This window comes from Monodelphis domestica, chromosome 3, assembly GCF_027887165.1.
Source record: "Monodelphis domestica isolate mMonDom1 chromosome 3, mMonDom1.pri, whole genome shotgun sequence".
NCBI lineage: Eukaryota > Metazoa > Chordata > Mammalia > Didelphimorphia > Didelphidae > Monodelphis > Monodelphis domestica.
In genome coordinates, this window is record NC_077229.1 from 423,693,427 (window position 1) to 423,711,070 (window position 17,644).

Sequence of the window (17,644 nt, forward strand, 5' to 3'; positions counted from 1 at the left end):
GCTAAGTCCTGTCCCTTCTAATTCTCTAACACTTCTAATCTAGCACCTTCCTTTACATTCAGCCCAATCCAGGTCCTCATCATCTCTCACCAACATTAATGCATCAGTCTCCAACCTGGTCTTCATTGGCACTATTCAGCCAAAACATTTCTCTAGGTTTATTTTCCTAAAGCAGAGTTTTAATCATATCACTCTATTGCTCAGAAACTTTTGATGGCTACTCAGTGACTATGGATTATTGCCCAAGTTCTTTAGCATGGTATCCAAAGGTCCACCTCAACATGACAAGCATGAGAAGATATTATTTCAGACTAAGGGCAAATGGATTACTTATTGCTGATCAAACATACCTAACGTTTTTCTATTTTTTTTGCCTTTCACTTATGCCATTAACATCATCCACCTAATTCTCTACTTGTCACAAACCCCACCTCATCCCTCAAGGCCCACTACAAATGTAGACTTCTTTAGGAAACTCTCTAACATCCTCAACAGGAAAAGATGGCATCTCTCCCTTCTCTGGATTGCAGATACTATTTGTTTTCCCTTCTCTGGATTGCAAGTACTATTTGTTTATTTCTTTCTTCAAACTAATGCCAACTCACTTGTACTCCTACAACTTCAATTCTTATCTCTCTGTCTCCCAAAGAGATAATATTCTACTCATTGAAGATGGGGGCTGAATCTTTCTCATTTTTTTTAAATCACTGTATCCACAGAAAGACAATGCTTTGTAAAGTAAGCACTCAGTGAAAATTCAATGAATCTGAAAACTATAGAATATCAGAAATTCACATTATCCAGATGGCTGACATGCAGCCAGACAGACAACCCACTGGACTAGTTCATTGACATGTACATTTTAGAAAACGAGTCAGAGGGTAAATGAACAGAGTAGGAGGAGAGGTTTTAAAAAACTACACAGTATTTAGAGTGATCCATCCCCAAAAAGTGTCACACAAATTTCACTTGAACATGAAAAGCTTCTTAGTGACTCAGCAAGACTATGAATTCTGCAGTAGAATTTCAGAAGAACTGATGTTCCAAATAAGTTAAAAGTGAACATAACAATAAATGCTAAAAGAAACGAATGATGGCTTGAGCATGAGAAGTGGCACAAGCAATATGAAAGGAAACAATTGATAGGAAAAAAGAGATGTGCTTGTCATATAATGGAATGAGATAATAGGTAGACAATCCAAGTTGTATATTGGTATTCTTCCAAAACATTAAAAGAATGAACCTCTAGTAGGTGAAGAGTTTCTGACTCACAGATAGACATAAGGAAAAGGAAGGAAAAAATTACTTTTCAAAGACACTAAGAGGTTTGCTGGGTAATTAGGTAGCATAGTGGATAGAGAACCAGGCCTGAAGTTGGGAGTACCTGGTTTCAAATCTGGCTTCCTCCCTGGTTTCTTTGTGACCAGGAGCAAGTCACTTAACCTCATTGCCTAGCCCTTGCCCTTCTGTCTGGGAATTTTTACCAAGATAGAAAGTAAGAGTTTAAAAAAAAAAGAAAGAAAGAAAAGAAAGCCCCTGCCCTTAAAGAACAATATAATGGGTAAGACAACAAGCAAATAAATACATACAGACTACTTACAGGCTACTTAGGAGATCATCAACAAAAGGAAGGCACTAGAATTAAGTGGGTTTGGAAAAGGCTTCCTGTAGAAGATGCCCTTTGAGTTGGGGCTTAAAGGAATCCAGGGAAGGCAGTAGACAGAGATGAGAAGGCAAAGCATTAGGGGCATGGTGGGGATGGAATGTATTAATGGAACAGTTAGGAGTACTGAACAGTATGACTTGGGAAGTAAGGAATAAGAAGTCTGGAAAGGTGAAGGAAAATGGGGCATTAAATAACTACCAGGATTTTGTTTTGATTCCTCCTAATTGTGCTCTGTTCAGACTCTGCCTCCATTATTCAGCTGTCTTCTCATCTTAAAAATTTCTCTTCAAGCTAGTTCCCTTCTCTGCTTGCTGAGATCCTCCCCAAACCTCCATTGAAGCCATGTTTCATTCCCCTACTAGCTGTACTCCTAATTCTCTACACTTTGCCATAATGCCCCTGTGCAAGTCTCCTGTATCCCTTTTCATCCCCTTTTTATATGTTGTTTCCTCCATTAAAATGTAAGTTTCTTAAGCCTTCTTTTTGCTTATATCTGAATCCCCAACATTTAATACAATGCCTGGCATTTTTATGTTGCCTATCTATGTTGCTATTCTGCACAGAATCACTAAAGGAAAGTTACAGACAAAAAAAAATGATTAGAGGTGGGAAAAGTTCTGACTATAAATATCTTCAAATATTGGCAAAATTTGACTTATAAACACATTTCTGACAGTCCTTCCTTAAAAGATTACTTTCAATGTATTATCACAATTGCACAAAAAGTAAATCAATAGGTATCAAATTATGCCTTAGGACTTTAATAAACTTCCTCTATAAGGAACTACACATGCAAAGAGTCCTGAATATCAAAAGAGTTTTCAGTCTAAGGTTTAGTTCCATTCATCATTAATCCGAACATTTACAAACAGAACACTTACAGTTTCATCTTCAAGTTTCAGCTGGAGAATTTTCTCACCCTCCTTGTAGTCCTTGACTATCTCTGCTGATCGCCATACTTCATCAGGGTCAGGGATCCAAACCCTTGTGAACTAGAAGACAAGATCATAAATGAGTCAGATTCAAAGTGCAACTTTCATTTCCCTAAAAGTGCTTCTTTGGACATTTTTTTAATTAATTTTTTTTAATTCAAAATCTTCCTTCTCTCCCTACCACCTCCTCCCACATTAAAAAAGAAAAGCAAAATTCCTGTTACAAACATGTGAAATGTGGTCATTTGTTTTGTTTCAGTGTACATGTCCAAAGGAAAATATGTTTCAATGTGCACTAAATCCCTTGTCAGGAGGTAGGGATCATGTTTCTTCACAAATTTTCTGAAATCGCAAATCATATTTGTGTTGAGGAGATTCAGAGTTATCTTTCTAATATTGTGGTTATAAATTATTCTTCCAGTTCTGTTAACTTCCCACTCTACCACGTCATAAAGTTCTTTTCAGGTTTCTCTAAAATTGTCCCCTTCATTATTTCTTATATCATAATAGCATACCTCCCTATTCATATACCAAAATTATTCAGTCATTCTCCAATTGATAGACACCCCCTTAGTTCCTAGGGGGGTTTTTGCCATTAAAAAAAGCTACTATGAATACAGTATTTTTTAACTTTTTGACTTGGGCATTTCTGAGAAAAGTAAAATGATAAAAATGGTTTTCAATGGATTTTGCCCATTGTAAGATGCAGTATGTCGAGATGCCATGGCTACAAGGAAATAACTGCCAAAAGAGACCAATGAAAAATTCTAGACTTAGAGGACTGAACAGACACAGACTCTTTCTCCCCCAAAATAAAGAGCCTAGATACAAAGATTTGCAATATAACTTTTAAGAAGTAAAAAAAAAAAGGGTTCAGCTTAAATAAGAAAATAGCAAAGGAAAGAAGAGTGTGAGTACAAATAAAAATATTAAACAGCTATGAAGTTTGCTGAAGTACCTAAAGTAAAAGAGGCAAATGAAGACATCATACAAGATAAATATCCTCTGGTATGTTCTCAAATGGATATATAGCACATTCCCAGAAATTAGGAGAGAATTGCCCAGCCTAGAAAAATCACAAGACCAAGTTTTAAAAGAACCTCATATTAAAAAAAAGAAATCCCATGAGAAGAATAAGATTAAATAGTAAGAAAAAAAGAAGTAGTAATAATGAAGAAAATGAATAATATTGAAAATGTGATAAATATCCTTACCTGAGACCATAAACTAGATTGACTATAGAAGAAAACAGAATTTCATACAATGTAGAACATTTTGCTAGTTCCATATACAAGCTCAAAGAATTTAACTAAGTTATCCACAATAAAGGAAAACATATAGCATGAAATAAAGTTGAAAGATATAAATTATTCACATTCTAATAAACATGGAAAAACAAAAGTTTTGAAATCTATATTTTACTCAGTCATCAAAGATTCCAAGAACCCTTACAAGGAAGGGCTCAAAATTTAACATGCCTTGACATATCATTGCTAAATTCAAGTGTTATGTAGACAAGGAAAAAAAAGTATTGTTGTTAATTGTAATAATAATATGAATACAAGTTGTCACAAGTATTAAAGAGCTCATTTTGCATTAAACCATAGTATGACCAAGGTAGTTTTTTGTTTGTTTTTAAGGAAGACAATGAAATATTCCAGAAACTGAAATACAAAATTAAGAAATATGGACCATCAGTCCAACAAAACACAGCAAACCTTAAGACAAAAACTGAACATTTGAGAGGCAAACTGAAAAATTTACAAAAGAATAAGCCCATTTGTTAAAGTCTTCCAACAACAATTACACAACTGTGTGGAATACTCTGAAGTAGCACATTACGTGTGTGTGTACACACATTAGGTTTTAACCCAAGTCCTTCCCCTACTCTGCTAGGCTCCTTCTTCTAAAACATTACAATAAGAAAAATGAATCAAAAGTTTAGACAATGACTTATCCAAGTATACAAAATATTTATCAAAAAAACCCGTCAAAATAATTTTGACAAAAATCAAGGAAGAAATGAAGACAAGGGGGGATGTCTTTGGCAAAATGACAGTATTTCCTAAACAAATGACAGCCTTAGTGCAATAATGTAATTGTCAGTCAAGATTCCCATAAGCCAATGATGAAGCATGCTATACACCTCCTGACAGAAAGCTGATGACCCCAAAATGAAGAAAAGATACACATTTTGAAAGATATTCAATGTGAGAATTTGCTTTGCTGGATAACATATGTTTGTTACACTGGTTTTGTTTTTCGTTTTTTTTTTTATTCATAGGGAAAAGTTCAGGGAGAGAAGAGAAAGGAGAGGTAGAAATAAAGTAGCCAAAATGAAAGGAGAGGGAAAAAAATAGGTCAGAAATGACCACAGACAAGGAGGACAGCATGTTGAATTATATATTTAAAACAAATACATATACATAACAGAAATACAAAGTTTAATGTAAAAATAACTTTAAAGTTACATATACTCATATTTTAAAATACCAGGAAATTAAATTACTATGCAATAGTAAGTTCTGGGATGGCTATATGTAACCACAAGAAACTAACTATATGGAGAATATACATTTTTAAAGATAATTTTGTTTTAAACCTGGACAAAAAGGGTGACATATTTGCCTTATATGTGAAAGAAGGAATTTTTTTTATCATTAGGGAAGTGCACTTTCCTCTTTCTTAAGAGAGCAAGTGGGATGACTACTATAATCTGGCATTTTTATTGTTGATATTTTTGTTTTGAAGCAGGTGAAGACTCACTGAAGTTTGGGAGAAGGCACAGGGCTGATAGAATGAAAGATGGTAAAGTATGTCCAGGAACGCTGATACAAGAACAGAAGACATTAAGATCCCTTTATTTTATATCATGAAAATCAGCTTCTGATTTAATGCAACACTTTTAGAGATATGGCAAGGGCCTTGCCACAGAAATGACACAAACTAGCTCCGGAGTCTCTGCTGATGTGTTCTCCACAGTCAGGTAACAAAGGCAAATTCTTTCACAAGTCACAATAAAGTAATTAGTGGAACAAACATTTAAAATGTGTTTTTAAATGTTTCTAATTGGTTAATGGCAACCCTGCCAAAATCAGCTCTATAGCTATTGAAATTACAATCAGAAAATTATACAAGCGTAACTCTAAATGTCACTGAATGTCTTGTAAAGATGATGTGTTTGTGAGTTCTGTAAATACTAACATCTAGCAAAAAAAAAATATTCCATCTCTCAACCTCCAATTAGGTTTAGAGTCACATTTTCATTAATGTACCACTTTAGCCTTGGGTTAAGTGGTCATACAGGTAAAAAACATCATTCCCTAGTCTAATTTCCTTCTAAGGAAACCCATTACCAAGAACACTAATACAACTTTGTGTCTATAATTTTTAGCCCTTTAGGGAAGTACCCTGGAAATACTGATGAGGTGAAAGTTATAGACTGCTTTTTTCTATAGATATACTACCTTTCTATAAAGGGAAAGAGTCAGGGACAGAAGAGAGAGGGAGGGAGGGAGGGAGGGAGGGAGGGAGGGAGGGAGGAAGGAAGGAAGGAAGGAAGGAAGGAAGGAAGGAAGGAAGGAAGGAAGGAAGGAAGGAAGGGAAAAAGAAGAGGAGATTCTTCTCTATAAACCATACTTCTAATCTCAGCAAGATTTTGCAAGAATGTATGGAAAAAGAGGATAGGATCAGGAAAACAAAACCAAACAAAACAAGATTAAAGCTCTAGAACTAAAAAGAATGTTTCAGATCACCTAATCTAATGCTTTCATTGGGAGAAAATATAAAACTGAAGCCCAAAGGGGTTATACAATTTGCTCAAGGTCACACAAGTTGAACAAGTCACAGATCTAGAGTTGAGCCCAAATATTCTGACTAAATGTAGAGCCCTTTCCACCATGCTACTTTGCCATTTCATGCTTGTTACTAGAGAGAAATTTAAATCTGGTGTCTTACTGATGTTCAGTTGCCATCAGCATCTGTATGTATAGAGGGTGGTGGATACACAATCCCTAAGGCAAACAGGATTTTCTTTACTATATATTAAAGTCCATTTTGATACTGATGTTAGTCCCAATGCTGTGCACTTGGAATACTTATCATTATGAGAGTAGCAAGAAAGAATTCTTGACATTCCAACCTCTTGATGAAAAGCAAATACTATTTCTTTTTGGCACTGGGGTGGAGGCACCTCAGGATATCTCCAGAACCACCTCCCTGCCTCCAAGTGAGCCTTCCCTAAATTCTGACAGCCAACAGAGCTATCAAGGCCCTGCTTCCTATGAAATCTCTAGAGAAGGAATCTTGACAGATTCTTTTCCTGAGCTGTGTTTAACAACCTTTACTGTCAGCTAATTCTTCTTCACAATCCAACCTGTCATCATTTACTGTCATTGAAACCAACCACTGGCTTCCACTGACCTTTCATTAAGGTGCTGCCTTCTAAACTTTAATTATACTGCTTGTGCCTGGTCTCTCTGAAGTGATCCACATCATCCCTGATGCTGAGTTCTGAATTATATAACCAAAGATCTCCCATCACCCTATAAGGCAGAGTACCCACCAGTCCAACACAAAACAAGAACTGTACTTAATCCCACAGTCCACGAGGAATACTGCCAAAAAGGAAATGGATAAGACTTATCCTTCTTCCTCTTCAAAGGACCTGAGTTTGGGGGATACTGAACTGTTATCATCAAGATGCAAGAGGGGGAGACTGGGCTATAAGTTGCAACCAGGGTTCCAGACTTAGCTTGAGATTGATAGCTTTTGAGCAAATCACTTAAGCTTATCATTATGATGAGAGAAATCAGTATTATGGTCTCGAGTTATATTTTGTGTTATTATTTAACTCTTCTTTAATTTTTAAATTTTTCACAGTCTTGTGTCTTTAACTAGGCTGAAAGGTTCTCAGCAGGAACAGGAATGTGCTATTTCCTAGTAAATCTAACAGAATTAGCATGTCTTGTGCCAGGAAGTTAGACACAAATATTTGCTGGTTAATCACTCTGGGCTCTTCCCTCCTCATTTATATTATGATGATTTCAATACCTATTCTTATTAACCTTCTTGGGACGCTGTGAAGACAAGAGACAGATATAATAGGACTTGGGAATAAAAATGCCACTCATATATAAAGCATTTTAAGCTTATTTTAATTAATAAGATGTTTCTGGAGTCTTTATCAATGAAGGCCAGTAACATTTCAGTGCTGAGTTGATACTTGAATATCACTTGGTAACTTTATTACTTAATTCCTTTCTGGATTATTGCACCAGCAATGTTGTATCAAGCCACATTTATTTCAACAAATAGGGTGGGGAGTGGAAGAAAGCCAACAATATAAACTTGTCTCTATAATATAATTTACTAAAATAGAAACGATAAGAAAAGCAAAAATTCTTTAGTCTTATTATGAATAAAAAACTATCAATCTATCTGTAAATGTTAAATCCTCCTCCCACCCACACCCCCCCCAAAGAAACCACATATCAGGGCACAAAAGTTATGAAAGCATAGGGGCATCGAGGTGGTTCAGAGGATTGAAAGACCTGGAAGGTTCTGGGTTCAGATTTGACCTCCAACACTTCTTAGATGTGTAACACTGAGCAAGTCACTTAAAACCCAATACCTAGCCTTTATTACTTTTCTGCTTTGGAACCAACGCACAATATATAGTCTAATACAGAAGTTAAGGGTTAAAAAAAAAGAAAGGAATGAAAACATAATTCTGTTGTCCTTTTCCAGCATTACTTATTCAACCATCTAACCAATAAAACAAGATCTGCTCTTAAGGAGCTTATAATATGCTAATATGCAATATACAGCATATATACATATGCTAAATTCAAGGTTATCTGTGGAGGGAAACAAACTCACAAGTGAGGTATTAAGGAAGACATCAGAAAGGCATCTGAGTTGGATTGAGGGAAATTCTACTTTTCCTATCTTTCAAATCTCATGGACTTGAATCTCTATCTGATGATGATGACGAGGAGGAGGAGAAGGAAGATAATTTCTCCTTTTGTATGTTTACTATGAATAAGAGGAACATTTTTTTTCACTCCAAGACAATTGTCATAACTTCCTAACCTGTCTACTTGGTATCCAGTTTTTCACTACATCCAATCTGTCTTATACACCTCTATCAGACTAATAACTCCCAAACTCAAAGACTTCTGAAGCCAGAAAGGTTTAAAATGGTAATTAAATACAATGTCATTTAACAAACATTTTTAGTACCTTTGGGCAAAGCTCTAAGTACTGGAAGTGAGAAGTGGAGCAGCGAAGGATACAAAGATCAATACATGAATTCTGCCATGAACAAGTAAAGCCTTTTTCCACATTACTCACATTGACTCCTCCTCTTATGAATTCCTATAGTGCTTAATGTCAATCCCGTTCCCTTGGTATTTAGGTGCTACTTTGTGTTTAATTAGAATATCAATGTGTTTTATTTCCCCAATTAAACTATAAGCTTTTTCAGGGCAAAGAATATTTCTTATGGTCTCTTTTGAAAAGGAAATTGGGTTGGTAGAGATGTTGCCTACTTAAATGACCTCTTAGAATTGAAGACTAAAGTCCTCACTGGCAAAAAAAGCAAGACAGTTAAAGAAGTCATGGCTACCAATCACGATGCTTGTTGAGAGATTAAGTGAGCTATTTTTTGGGGGGACGACAGTATTTGGAGAGCACACAAATATATCATAGAAATGGTCCTTGCTCTCCAAAAGGACTTTTGTTGTATACAACACATAGTAGGTACTCAAATATCATTTGATAAATAAATTAGTCCAAATTCTGCCTCCTGGTGAGTGCCTAAAATAATTGATGATTGGGGGCAGCTGGGTGGTTCAGTGGTTTGAGAGCCAGACCTAGAGGTGGGAGGTACTGGGTTCAAATCTGAACTGACCTTAGATACTTCCTAGTTGTGTGACCCTGGAGAAGTCACAACCCTCACTGCCTAGCCCTTACTACTGGCTCTTCTGCCTTAGGACAAAAGGTAAAAGTTTATTTAAAAAAATACTTGATGACTAAATTAGAATATTAGAAAGTTCAAATAATCTTAAGAAATATCTGGGAAAGGGAATGAAACCTTTTCCTTGCTTTGAAGAAAGGCAAATAAGGTTGTAAAAAATGACAAAGCTACCAGATGTGTGAAGAATACCCTGTACTCTTCAACCTGCAGGGAATTCAAACCTCAGATGCCCCACCACCTTGATACTAGGCATGGAGGAAGTCTCAATGAATGGGCAAGCCATAAGAAATAGTTTGTATAGCCTGGAAAGAGAGATAATTGGGATCAGATTAACCAAAACATACCATATAAAGTATATCCATAGTAGAGATCTAACTGAATCCTGGTCTTCCCTTATCTTCAAAACAAAATAGAGTGCATTTGCTTCTAAATGTAATAGTTGCAAAATTGACCAAATAAGAATTTTAAAAAATGTAATAGCTGATCAACACAAAAGAGGGAAGAAAGACATATACACCTCTCTGGAACCATGGGACATTTCCACTGGCTATATCCTATAATGAACAGAAGATGATATGTCAATGTAGTCAAATCTCCTTCAGTGCCATGAACAGTGCTTTCTGAAACTACCTAATACCTTCTCATCATTACCTCTACTTCTACTTTCAGAAAAGGCAGAGAAGAAAATAACATCTTACCAAATACCCACCATTTTTTTTTGTGAATTTTAGAAGAGTAGTAGAACAGAAGATAAATTTGTGTCTTAAGGCAGTTCAACTAAAGACTCCTAGTTTTTCCTTATTTCAAAGCAACCCCACACAATGAATCTGACTTCTACTCCATTTCCCATAAGGCAATAGATATGTGGAGATGAGACTAGCTTCTGTTTGAAAACCTCCAAGGAAGGGAAGCCCATTACCTTCCTAGATACCCATTTCAATTTTGTATAGCTCTACTTGTTAGGAAATTTGCATCACCAAATAGCCTAAATTGACCTCTTTTTAACTTTCATCCAATGTTACCAATATTGCCTACTAGGGCCAAAAAGAACAAGCCTAATCTCTCCCTCCACATGACAGTTCTTCAAGTTCTTGAAGACAGATATCATATTCCTTCAGGTTTTCTTTTCCCCACGCTAAACATATCCAGTTCCTTTCATTGATTTTAATATCATAGAACTAATGTGTTTCACCTTGAAAAAAGGAAAGGGGTGGATTTAGGGGATGAGGGGTAGCCTGTGTAAAGGCATAGCAATAGGAAATGAAAAATGAAGGTTGGGAAAGAGAAAATAGGCCAACCTGGACTGCAACTCAGAGTACATGAAAAGGAATCATGTCCATGAAACATGATGTCCATGAAAAAAGGTAGGCTAGAGCAACATTGTGAAGGACTTTGAAAATGAAACAAAGGCAATATACTTTATCTAAGAGGTAATAGGGAGCCACTGGAATTTCTTGAACAAGGGGACAAACAAACCATAACTATGCTTTAGGAATGTCATTTTGGTAGCTCTGTGAAACATGGCATGAAGACTGGAAGACCAATTTGGGAGTCATATTGGAAGAATCCAAGAGTGAGGTGATGAGAGCCTAGAGAAAGATAATGATTATATGTCAACATATGACCCAGAACCTCCTTGACTCATGTATTAACCACTTTTTCTCTTATAAATCTAGAGCATATGCAACTTCCATGTATCTCCAATAAATGCCAGCAGCCTGGTCACAACATCTCTAAAGACCTAATTCCCTTTATCTTCTAGTTTATTTAGTGACTGAATTTATACTCCTGTGGAGCAGGGGTCAGTGGCCTTTCTAAAGTGGCATGCCAAGTTGTTATTTATTCACTCTAATTTAAGTTTTCCCAGCCTGGAAAGTCTCCGTTCCCTGCAAAGCACTATATGTACTGAAAACCTTCATGTCAGCCTGGCGCCAGGGGGACTAAAGCAAAACTGGGTTTGGAGCAAGGCTCAAATTTCTTCAGTGAAGCCAATGACCTCGGGAAAAGTTGGCATGGCCTTTAAGCTGCTCAGGTAAGCTGAAGTATGTTGAGAAGCATGTGGGGAATGTAGATAGGAATTATGTGGGTTTTTTTTTTTAACCTTTTTTGGAAAGTGAATTTTGTTGGTATATTTTCTTCTTATATCATCTAGATTTCTCAGAACATCTTTCTCCTTACTATATCCCAAGAGCCATTCCAAAGGAAAAAAAAAAGGGGGGGGGAAGAGTTCCACATAATCAATCTACTCAAAGAGCATAAATTCATATGCAGTATATAGCATGATTGTGGTCTCCACTCCACTCCCACTCCCTGCAAAGAAAGAATGGAGATGTCTTATCGTAGCTCTTTTTGGCAGTCCAACTTGGGCATTTAGTTGTTATAGCATTCAACTTCTACTGTGGGACAAGAGTTTTATAAGAACCTATGAGTTCAAGTGAAATAAGCTATAAGGAGCAAGAGCAAGTGAGAAAGGTGATACCTTAGGAAAGATGTTCCAAAAGAGGAGAGCAAGTTCTTCCTCTTCCTTTTCCTCTTCACTGCAGCACAATCTCTCCCAGGACTATAACTCTGGTTACAGCTCCCATAGAGAGTAGGGCAGCAGAAAATGTAGCTTCTGTTCATTTTTGTTTAATTAATTGGATTAGCCATGTGTATGCCACTCAAGATCAACTCCAAGGCCACTTTGACATGAGGCTACCCAAGAACACTCCCATCACGCTCTCACCTCAGAACAACCCGACATTGAAAATTAGGAAGAAGAATTGAAAATGTCTACTGAAAAGTACCCCAGCTCTGTGGAGCTAAAGAAGGGAAGGCAGAAATAATGAAAAAAAATTATTCTTTTTGCAAGGCTCAAGATCATAGATGACAGTTATAAAATATGCTTCTATATAATAATAGCTGGCATGTATAAAGAGTTTTAAGTTTTGCTTTACAAAAGTGCTTTAGAAATGCTATCTCATTTTACCACAACTACTCTGGGATGTAGGTGCTATTATTATCTCCATGTTACAGATAAGGTAACTGAGGGTAAAGAAGTTTAATCAACTTATTAGGGTTCACATAGCTATTAAGCATCTGAGGCTATACTTGAATTCAGATTATCCTGACTCCAGGTTCAATACTGTATCACCAAATTTTCCTACTTGTTAACCTATAATTATCAAGCCTTTATATTACACTTTGATGATATATTTAATTATAGATATTATGTTTACATATTATAATCTATATTTAATTTATAATATAATCTGCATTTTAATTTCTCTATATATTTGGGTTATATATCACTCACTCACACACACACACAAAATTCCAAAGTGTGAAAGTCATCTAAAATTTGTTATTGGTTAGAGAGAGACTGACACCATTTAGTTCAAAGTCAGAATATAGAGGGTAGGAAATGGGCATACTTTAGGGATCTGGGAACATGGTTTGCTCAGCATTTTTATTACTCAGTGTCTGATTTAGAGATAATAATCTTGGACCTGAGAGAGAAAATGGTGGTGATGTGCATTAAGAGACTGTGAGCTGACACTCATGCAGGGGCATAGTATGGAAAATGTTTTGAATATTACGTACCATATGTATGTAATAACCCTTTGCAAAATACCATAGAAATGTGAGTTATTGCTTTTTTCATACTATTTATCAAAAACTGAAATTATTCTTTTCGTGCTCCTTCCCTAAGTTATTATGCTTTCCCAATTACTCCTTTTCTCTTATTGAACTTCCACTTTAACAGCTTCTCATGTTATGCCTTGGAGTTACATTCCACAATTCTCTTTCTTTTATCCTATATAATTCAACACATCACAAAATCCTGTTTTTTTCTTTCTTCATGTTAATATCTTCTTTTTCATGCCCAGTGCCACCATTTCTGTCCAGGCCTTCATCACTTCACACCTGAATTACCACCAAGGTGTTCTAGCCATGTCTCCATTTCTTTCTCCCCACTCTAATTTACCCTGAATAATGATGAGAGTTCTCTGCTTTTTTGTTTTATTTTTAATCATGTTTCAATTCTGCTCAAGAAACAATAAGAGTTCCACCTGCTGTAGAGTGTTTCTAAAACTGGGATCTATAAATTTTAAAAAATTATTTTGATAGAATTTCTTTTCTTTGTATTCCTATATAAAAATTAATTTAAAAACATTATCCTAAGAAGGGCTTCACCAAGATACTGAAGGGGTCCAGGGTACAAAAGAATTTTTAAGAACTATGCCTCTATTGCCACTCACATTAAATCCAGTTCTGATCTTTATTTTCAAGGCCACAATTGTTCCCCATATTGTCCATCTAGCTTTGTTATCGCTGGCTATTCTTGAATATAAATCTCCTGATCCAATCAGACATACTCTGTACAATCTCTCTGGGCATACTCCAGTCTCTTTCCTACTTCCCTGCATTTGCTTGGCCTGATTACCTTGCTTAGAATGTCCTTTCTTTCTTTTATTCATCCATTTTTATTTGACAAGTATTTACAAAGTGCTTATTATGTGCAAGGCATTGTGTTCAAGGAGCTTACATTCTAGGGCAGAGAAGGTTCCACAGGAAAACATATGAAAATAAAACATATAAAAGTATATACAAAATAATTTCACAAGATGAACTAATAAATGGGAGAATTAAGAAAAGCCTCTCATGGGAGATAGCACCTAAGCTGAACTTTGAAGGATCCTTGAAATTCTAAGTGATGGAGGGGAAAACCATTAAGAAGGCACCTTCCTCCTATCCAGTCAGTGAACTAGCTTTTATTAAGTACCTACTATGTGCCAGGTTCTAAACTAAGATCTAGGAATAGAAAAAAAGGCAAAAGATGACTCCTACTCTCAAAAAACCCACATTCCAAAGGGGAAGACAACATGCAAACAACCATAGACAATCCAACTATACACAGATAAATTTGGGAGTAGTCTCAGAAAAAATACTAAGATTGAAGAGAACTGGGTAAGACTTCTAGTAAAATGTGGACCTTTAGCTTATACCTAAGGAAGCCAGGGAAGCTAAGAGGGAGAAATGAAGGAGAGCATTCTAGGCATGGGAAGCAACTAATGAAAATGCTAGGAGTTGGGAAATAGAGCATTGTGATTGAGAAATAATAAGGATATTAGTGGAAGGCAATAAAGTAAGATAAGATTAGAAAGGTAGAGACCACTAAGTTATAAAGAACTTTATTAAAGCAGTACCAGATTCTCTCTTCTTCTAGCCCTTCCCCTACCCATTGAAAAGGCAATGTATAATATACATTATACATGTGGAGTTATGCAAAATGAAATTATGATATTAGTCATATTGCAAAATAAATGGCAAGAAAAATAAAGTAAAAAAAATACTTCAATCTGGCACTCAAAGTTCATTAGTTCTTTCTCTAGAGGTGATAGCATTCTTCATCAAGAGTCCTTTGAAATTGTCATAGACCATTGTATTGATCAGAGTAGCTAAGTCATTTTTTTATTAATTTGGAAATTTTTATTTAATTAATTTAGAATATTTCCCCATGGTTACAAGATACATGTTCTTTCCCTCCCCTCCCACCTCCCTTCCATAGCCAATGTGCAATTACACTGGGTTTTACATGTGTCATGGATCAAGACCTATTTCCATATTACTGATAAGCTAAGTCTTTATCAGGTGTTCATACAATGTTGCTGTTACTGGGCACAATGTTCTCCTGGTTCTAGTCACTTCTTTTTTACACCAATTCATGTAAGTCTTCTCAGGTTTTTCTGAACCCATCCCCATTGTCATTAATTATAACTCAATAATATGCTGTTAAAATTAAATGACACAACTAGTTCAGCCATTCCCCAACTTTGGGAATTCTTCAACAATTCCAGGCAAAGGGTTTTCTATTTGATCCTACAGGTAACAATTGAACTTGACAGCTGATTGGATGGGATATGAAACAGAATGAAGAGTTAGGGATGACACTAAGGTTGTAAACATAGATGACTGGGAGTATATGAAAGGAAATTCTTGGTTCTCTTTGTCTATTTTAACTTTACACTTGTAAAAAGGGAATTCTTTATTCTCTTTATCTAGTTGGAGTTAACACTTTGGCTAACAATAACTTAAGTATCCCTACTTAGTAATTCACTAGATTATGAAGACAGGATTAACACTCCTTTGTCTACCTTTTGATTGAATCAACAAAAACTTGAACTAGGTGGAGGAGCTCAAAAACCATTTAGAGAATTCGCATCCTTAGAAACTCAATCAGCCAGGAATCTGTGAACCTTTTTGATGAGCATTTACCCTCCAGAAGGCGAGAAGTGGATCCCACAGACATTGCCCCCATGGGCCACCATATAAGGCCCTGAATTTCTGGGTCTGGGGAGTCAGCTTCAAAAAGGAAGTGGGCTTCAAAAAGAAAGTCAACTTCAAGAAAAAAGTTAGCCTCAGGAGTCATCTTCAGCTCGAGTTTTGACCTACCTCTTGGAGGGAACTTGGGTGAGTGAATAGCTGGCTTTCCTTTCCTGTCCTCTGGAGAGAGTTTAATTCTGGCTAAAGGTCAACAAGTCTTGGTTGAGTTGAGCACCAGAGAAATATTTAGATAGATAAGCTAAATGTCCTTTCTACCTTTCTGTATTTCTCTACTTTCACTCTTTCCATCTCTTTTGTAAATAAAAGCTATTAAAAGTCATTTTGACTTTGAGCAATAATACTTTAAATTTGTAACTCCCATATTATTTATAATTTTCATATATTTTAATCCAACTCTTAAAATTTAATTCCTGCAAATATAATGGTACCCTTAACAGTAATAGGGATGTTAGGAAGATGGAAGGGTTTTAGCAAGGGATGGGGGAGGGGAATATATGGTGGTAGTGAAGATAATGAGAGGTTTTATAGACATGCTGAGTTTAAGATGCTACTGGAACTGAAACATCCATTTTGAGAGGTCTAATAGGTCAGTTGGAAATGCAAGACTGGAGATCAAAAAAAGAGGTTAGGGCTGGACAATTAAGTCAGAGAGTCATCTGCATAGAGATAATAAGGGAAAATATAGAAGCTGACACAATCACCTCATCAAATAGAATAAAGGGAGATAAGAAGAGGGCCCTGAGCAGAGCCTTGGAGAACCCCACAGTTAGTGGGTATGAACTGAGTGAAAATCTTAGCAAAGGAGGAGAAAGTGGTCAGACAGGTAGGAAAAAAACTAAGAAAAAACAGAGTAACAAAAACCTAGAGACAAGCATATCAAATAGAAGAAGAGATTATCAACAGTATTAAAGACTTTGGACCAATAAAAAAGATAAGGGTTGAGGGAAAAGGTCATTAGATTTGGTGATTAAAAGATCATTAAAGGCCAGCTGCATGGCTCAGAGAATTGGGAGCCAGGCCTAGAGATAGGAGGTCCTGGATTCAAATATGATCTCAGACACTTCCTATCTGTGTGACTCTGGGAAAATTACTCAATCCTAATTACCTTCCCCTTACCATTCTTTTGCCTTGAAATTATACTTAATATCAAATCTAAGACAGAAAGTAAGAGTTTATTTGTTTGTTTTTTAAAACAACACGTCATTAGTACCTTTGGAGAGAGTAATTTTGGTTTACTGACAAAGCTGGAAGCCTGACTACAAAGTTAGAGGGTGAAAGGAAAGAAATTGTAAGTACCAGTTTGTAGTCAGTCTTCTCCAGAATCATAGGAGGCTCAAATCAAGACCTACACAGCATCCATGAAGCTTTTTTTAAGGCCACCTTGGCCCACAGTTGTCTATTTTCCCAAAGACTTATTACAATTATGGTCAGCTTCACACACTTAGCCCTAAATTTTTGTTCTCTGGTTATCCAATGTGTATAGATCATGAAAGAGTGAATTCCTGGAGTGGTCCTGCTAGCTCTCATAGCACTTAGGACATTTTGGATATAGTAAACTCCTTAATAAATATTTATGGATTTTACTTTGAATGATAAAGCATTTGTTAAGCTTTAATTATGTGCCAGGGACTATGCTAAGTGTTGGGAATACAAATAGAAAGAGTAAGAAATTCCTTATTCTCAAGGAGCTTAGGTTCTGTGTGTGTGGGGAGGGAAAGAGAGAGAGAGAGAGAGAGAGAG

General features: G+C 36.1%; 1 protein-coding gene across 2 annotated transcripts in view; it reads right to left on the reverse strand.

The window, feature by feature from the left end:
* Window positions 1–17,644, reverse strand: part of MYO5B (myosin VB) — a 571,959-nt gene that overhangs the window by 372,425 nt on the left and 181,890 nt on the right. For both annotated transcript variants that reach the window (XM_007486667.3, XM_007486668.3), the window contains exon 2: window positions 2,548–2,658. In XM_007486667.3, the coding sequence (XP_007486729.1) occupies window positions 2,548–2,658 (111 nt within the window). The remainder of the gene's footprint in view (window positions 1–2,547; window positions 2,659–17,644) is intronic.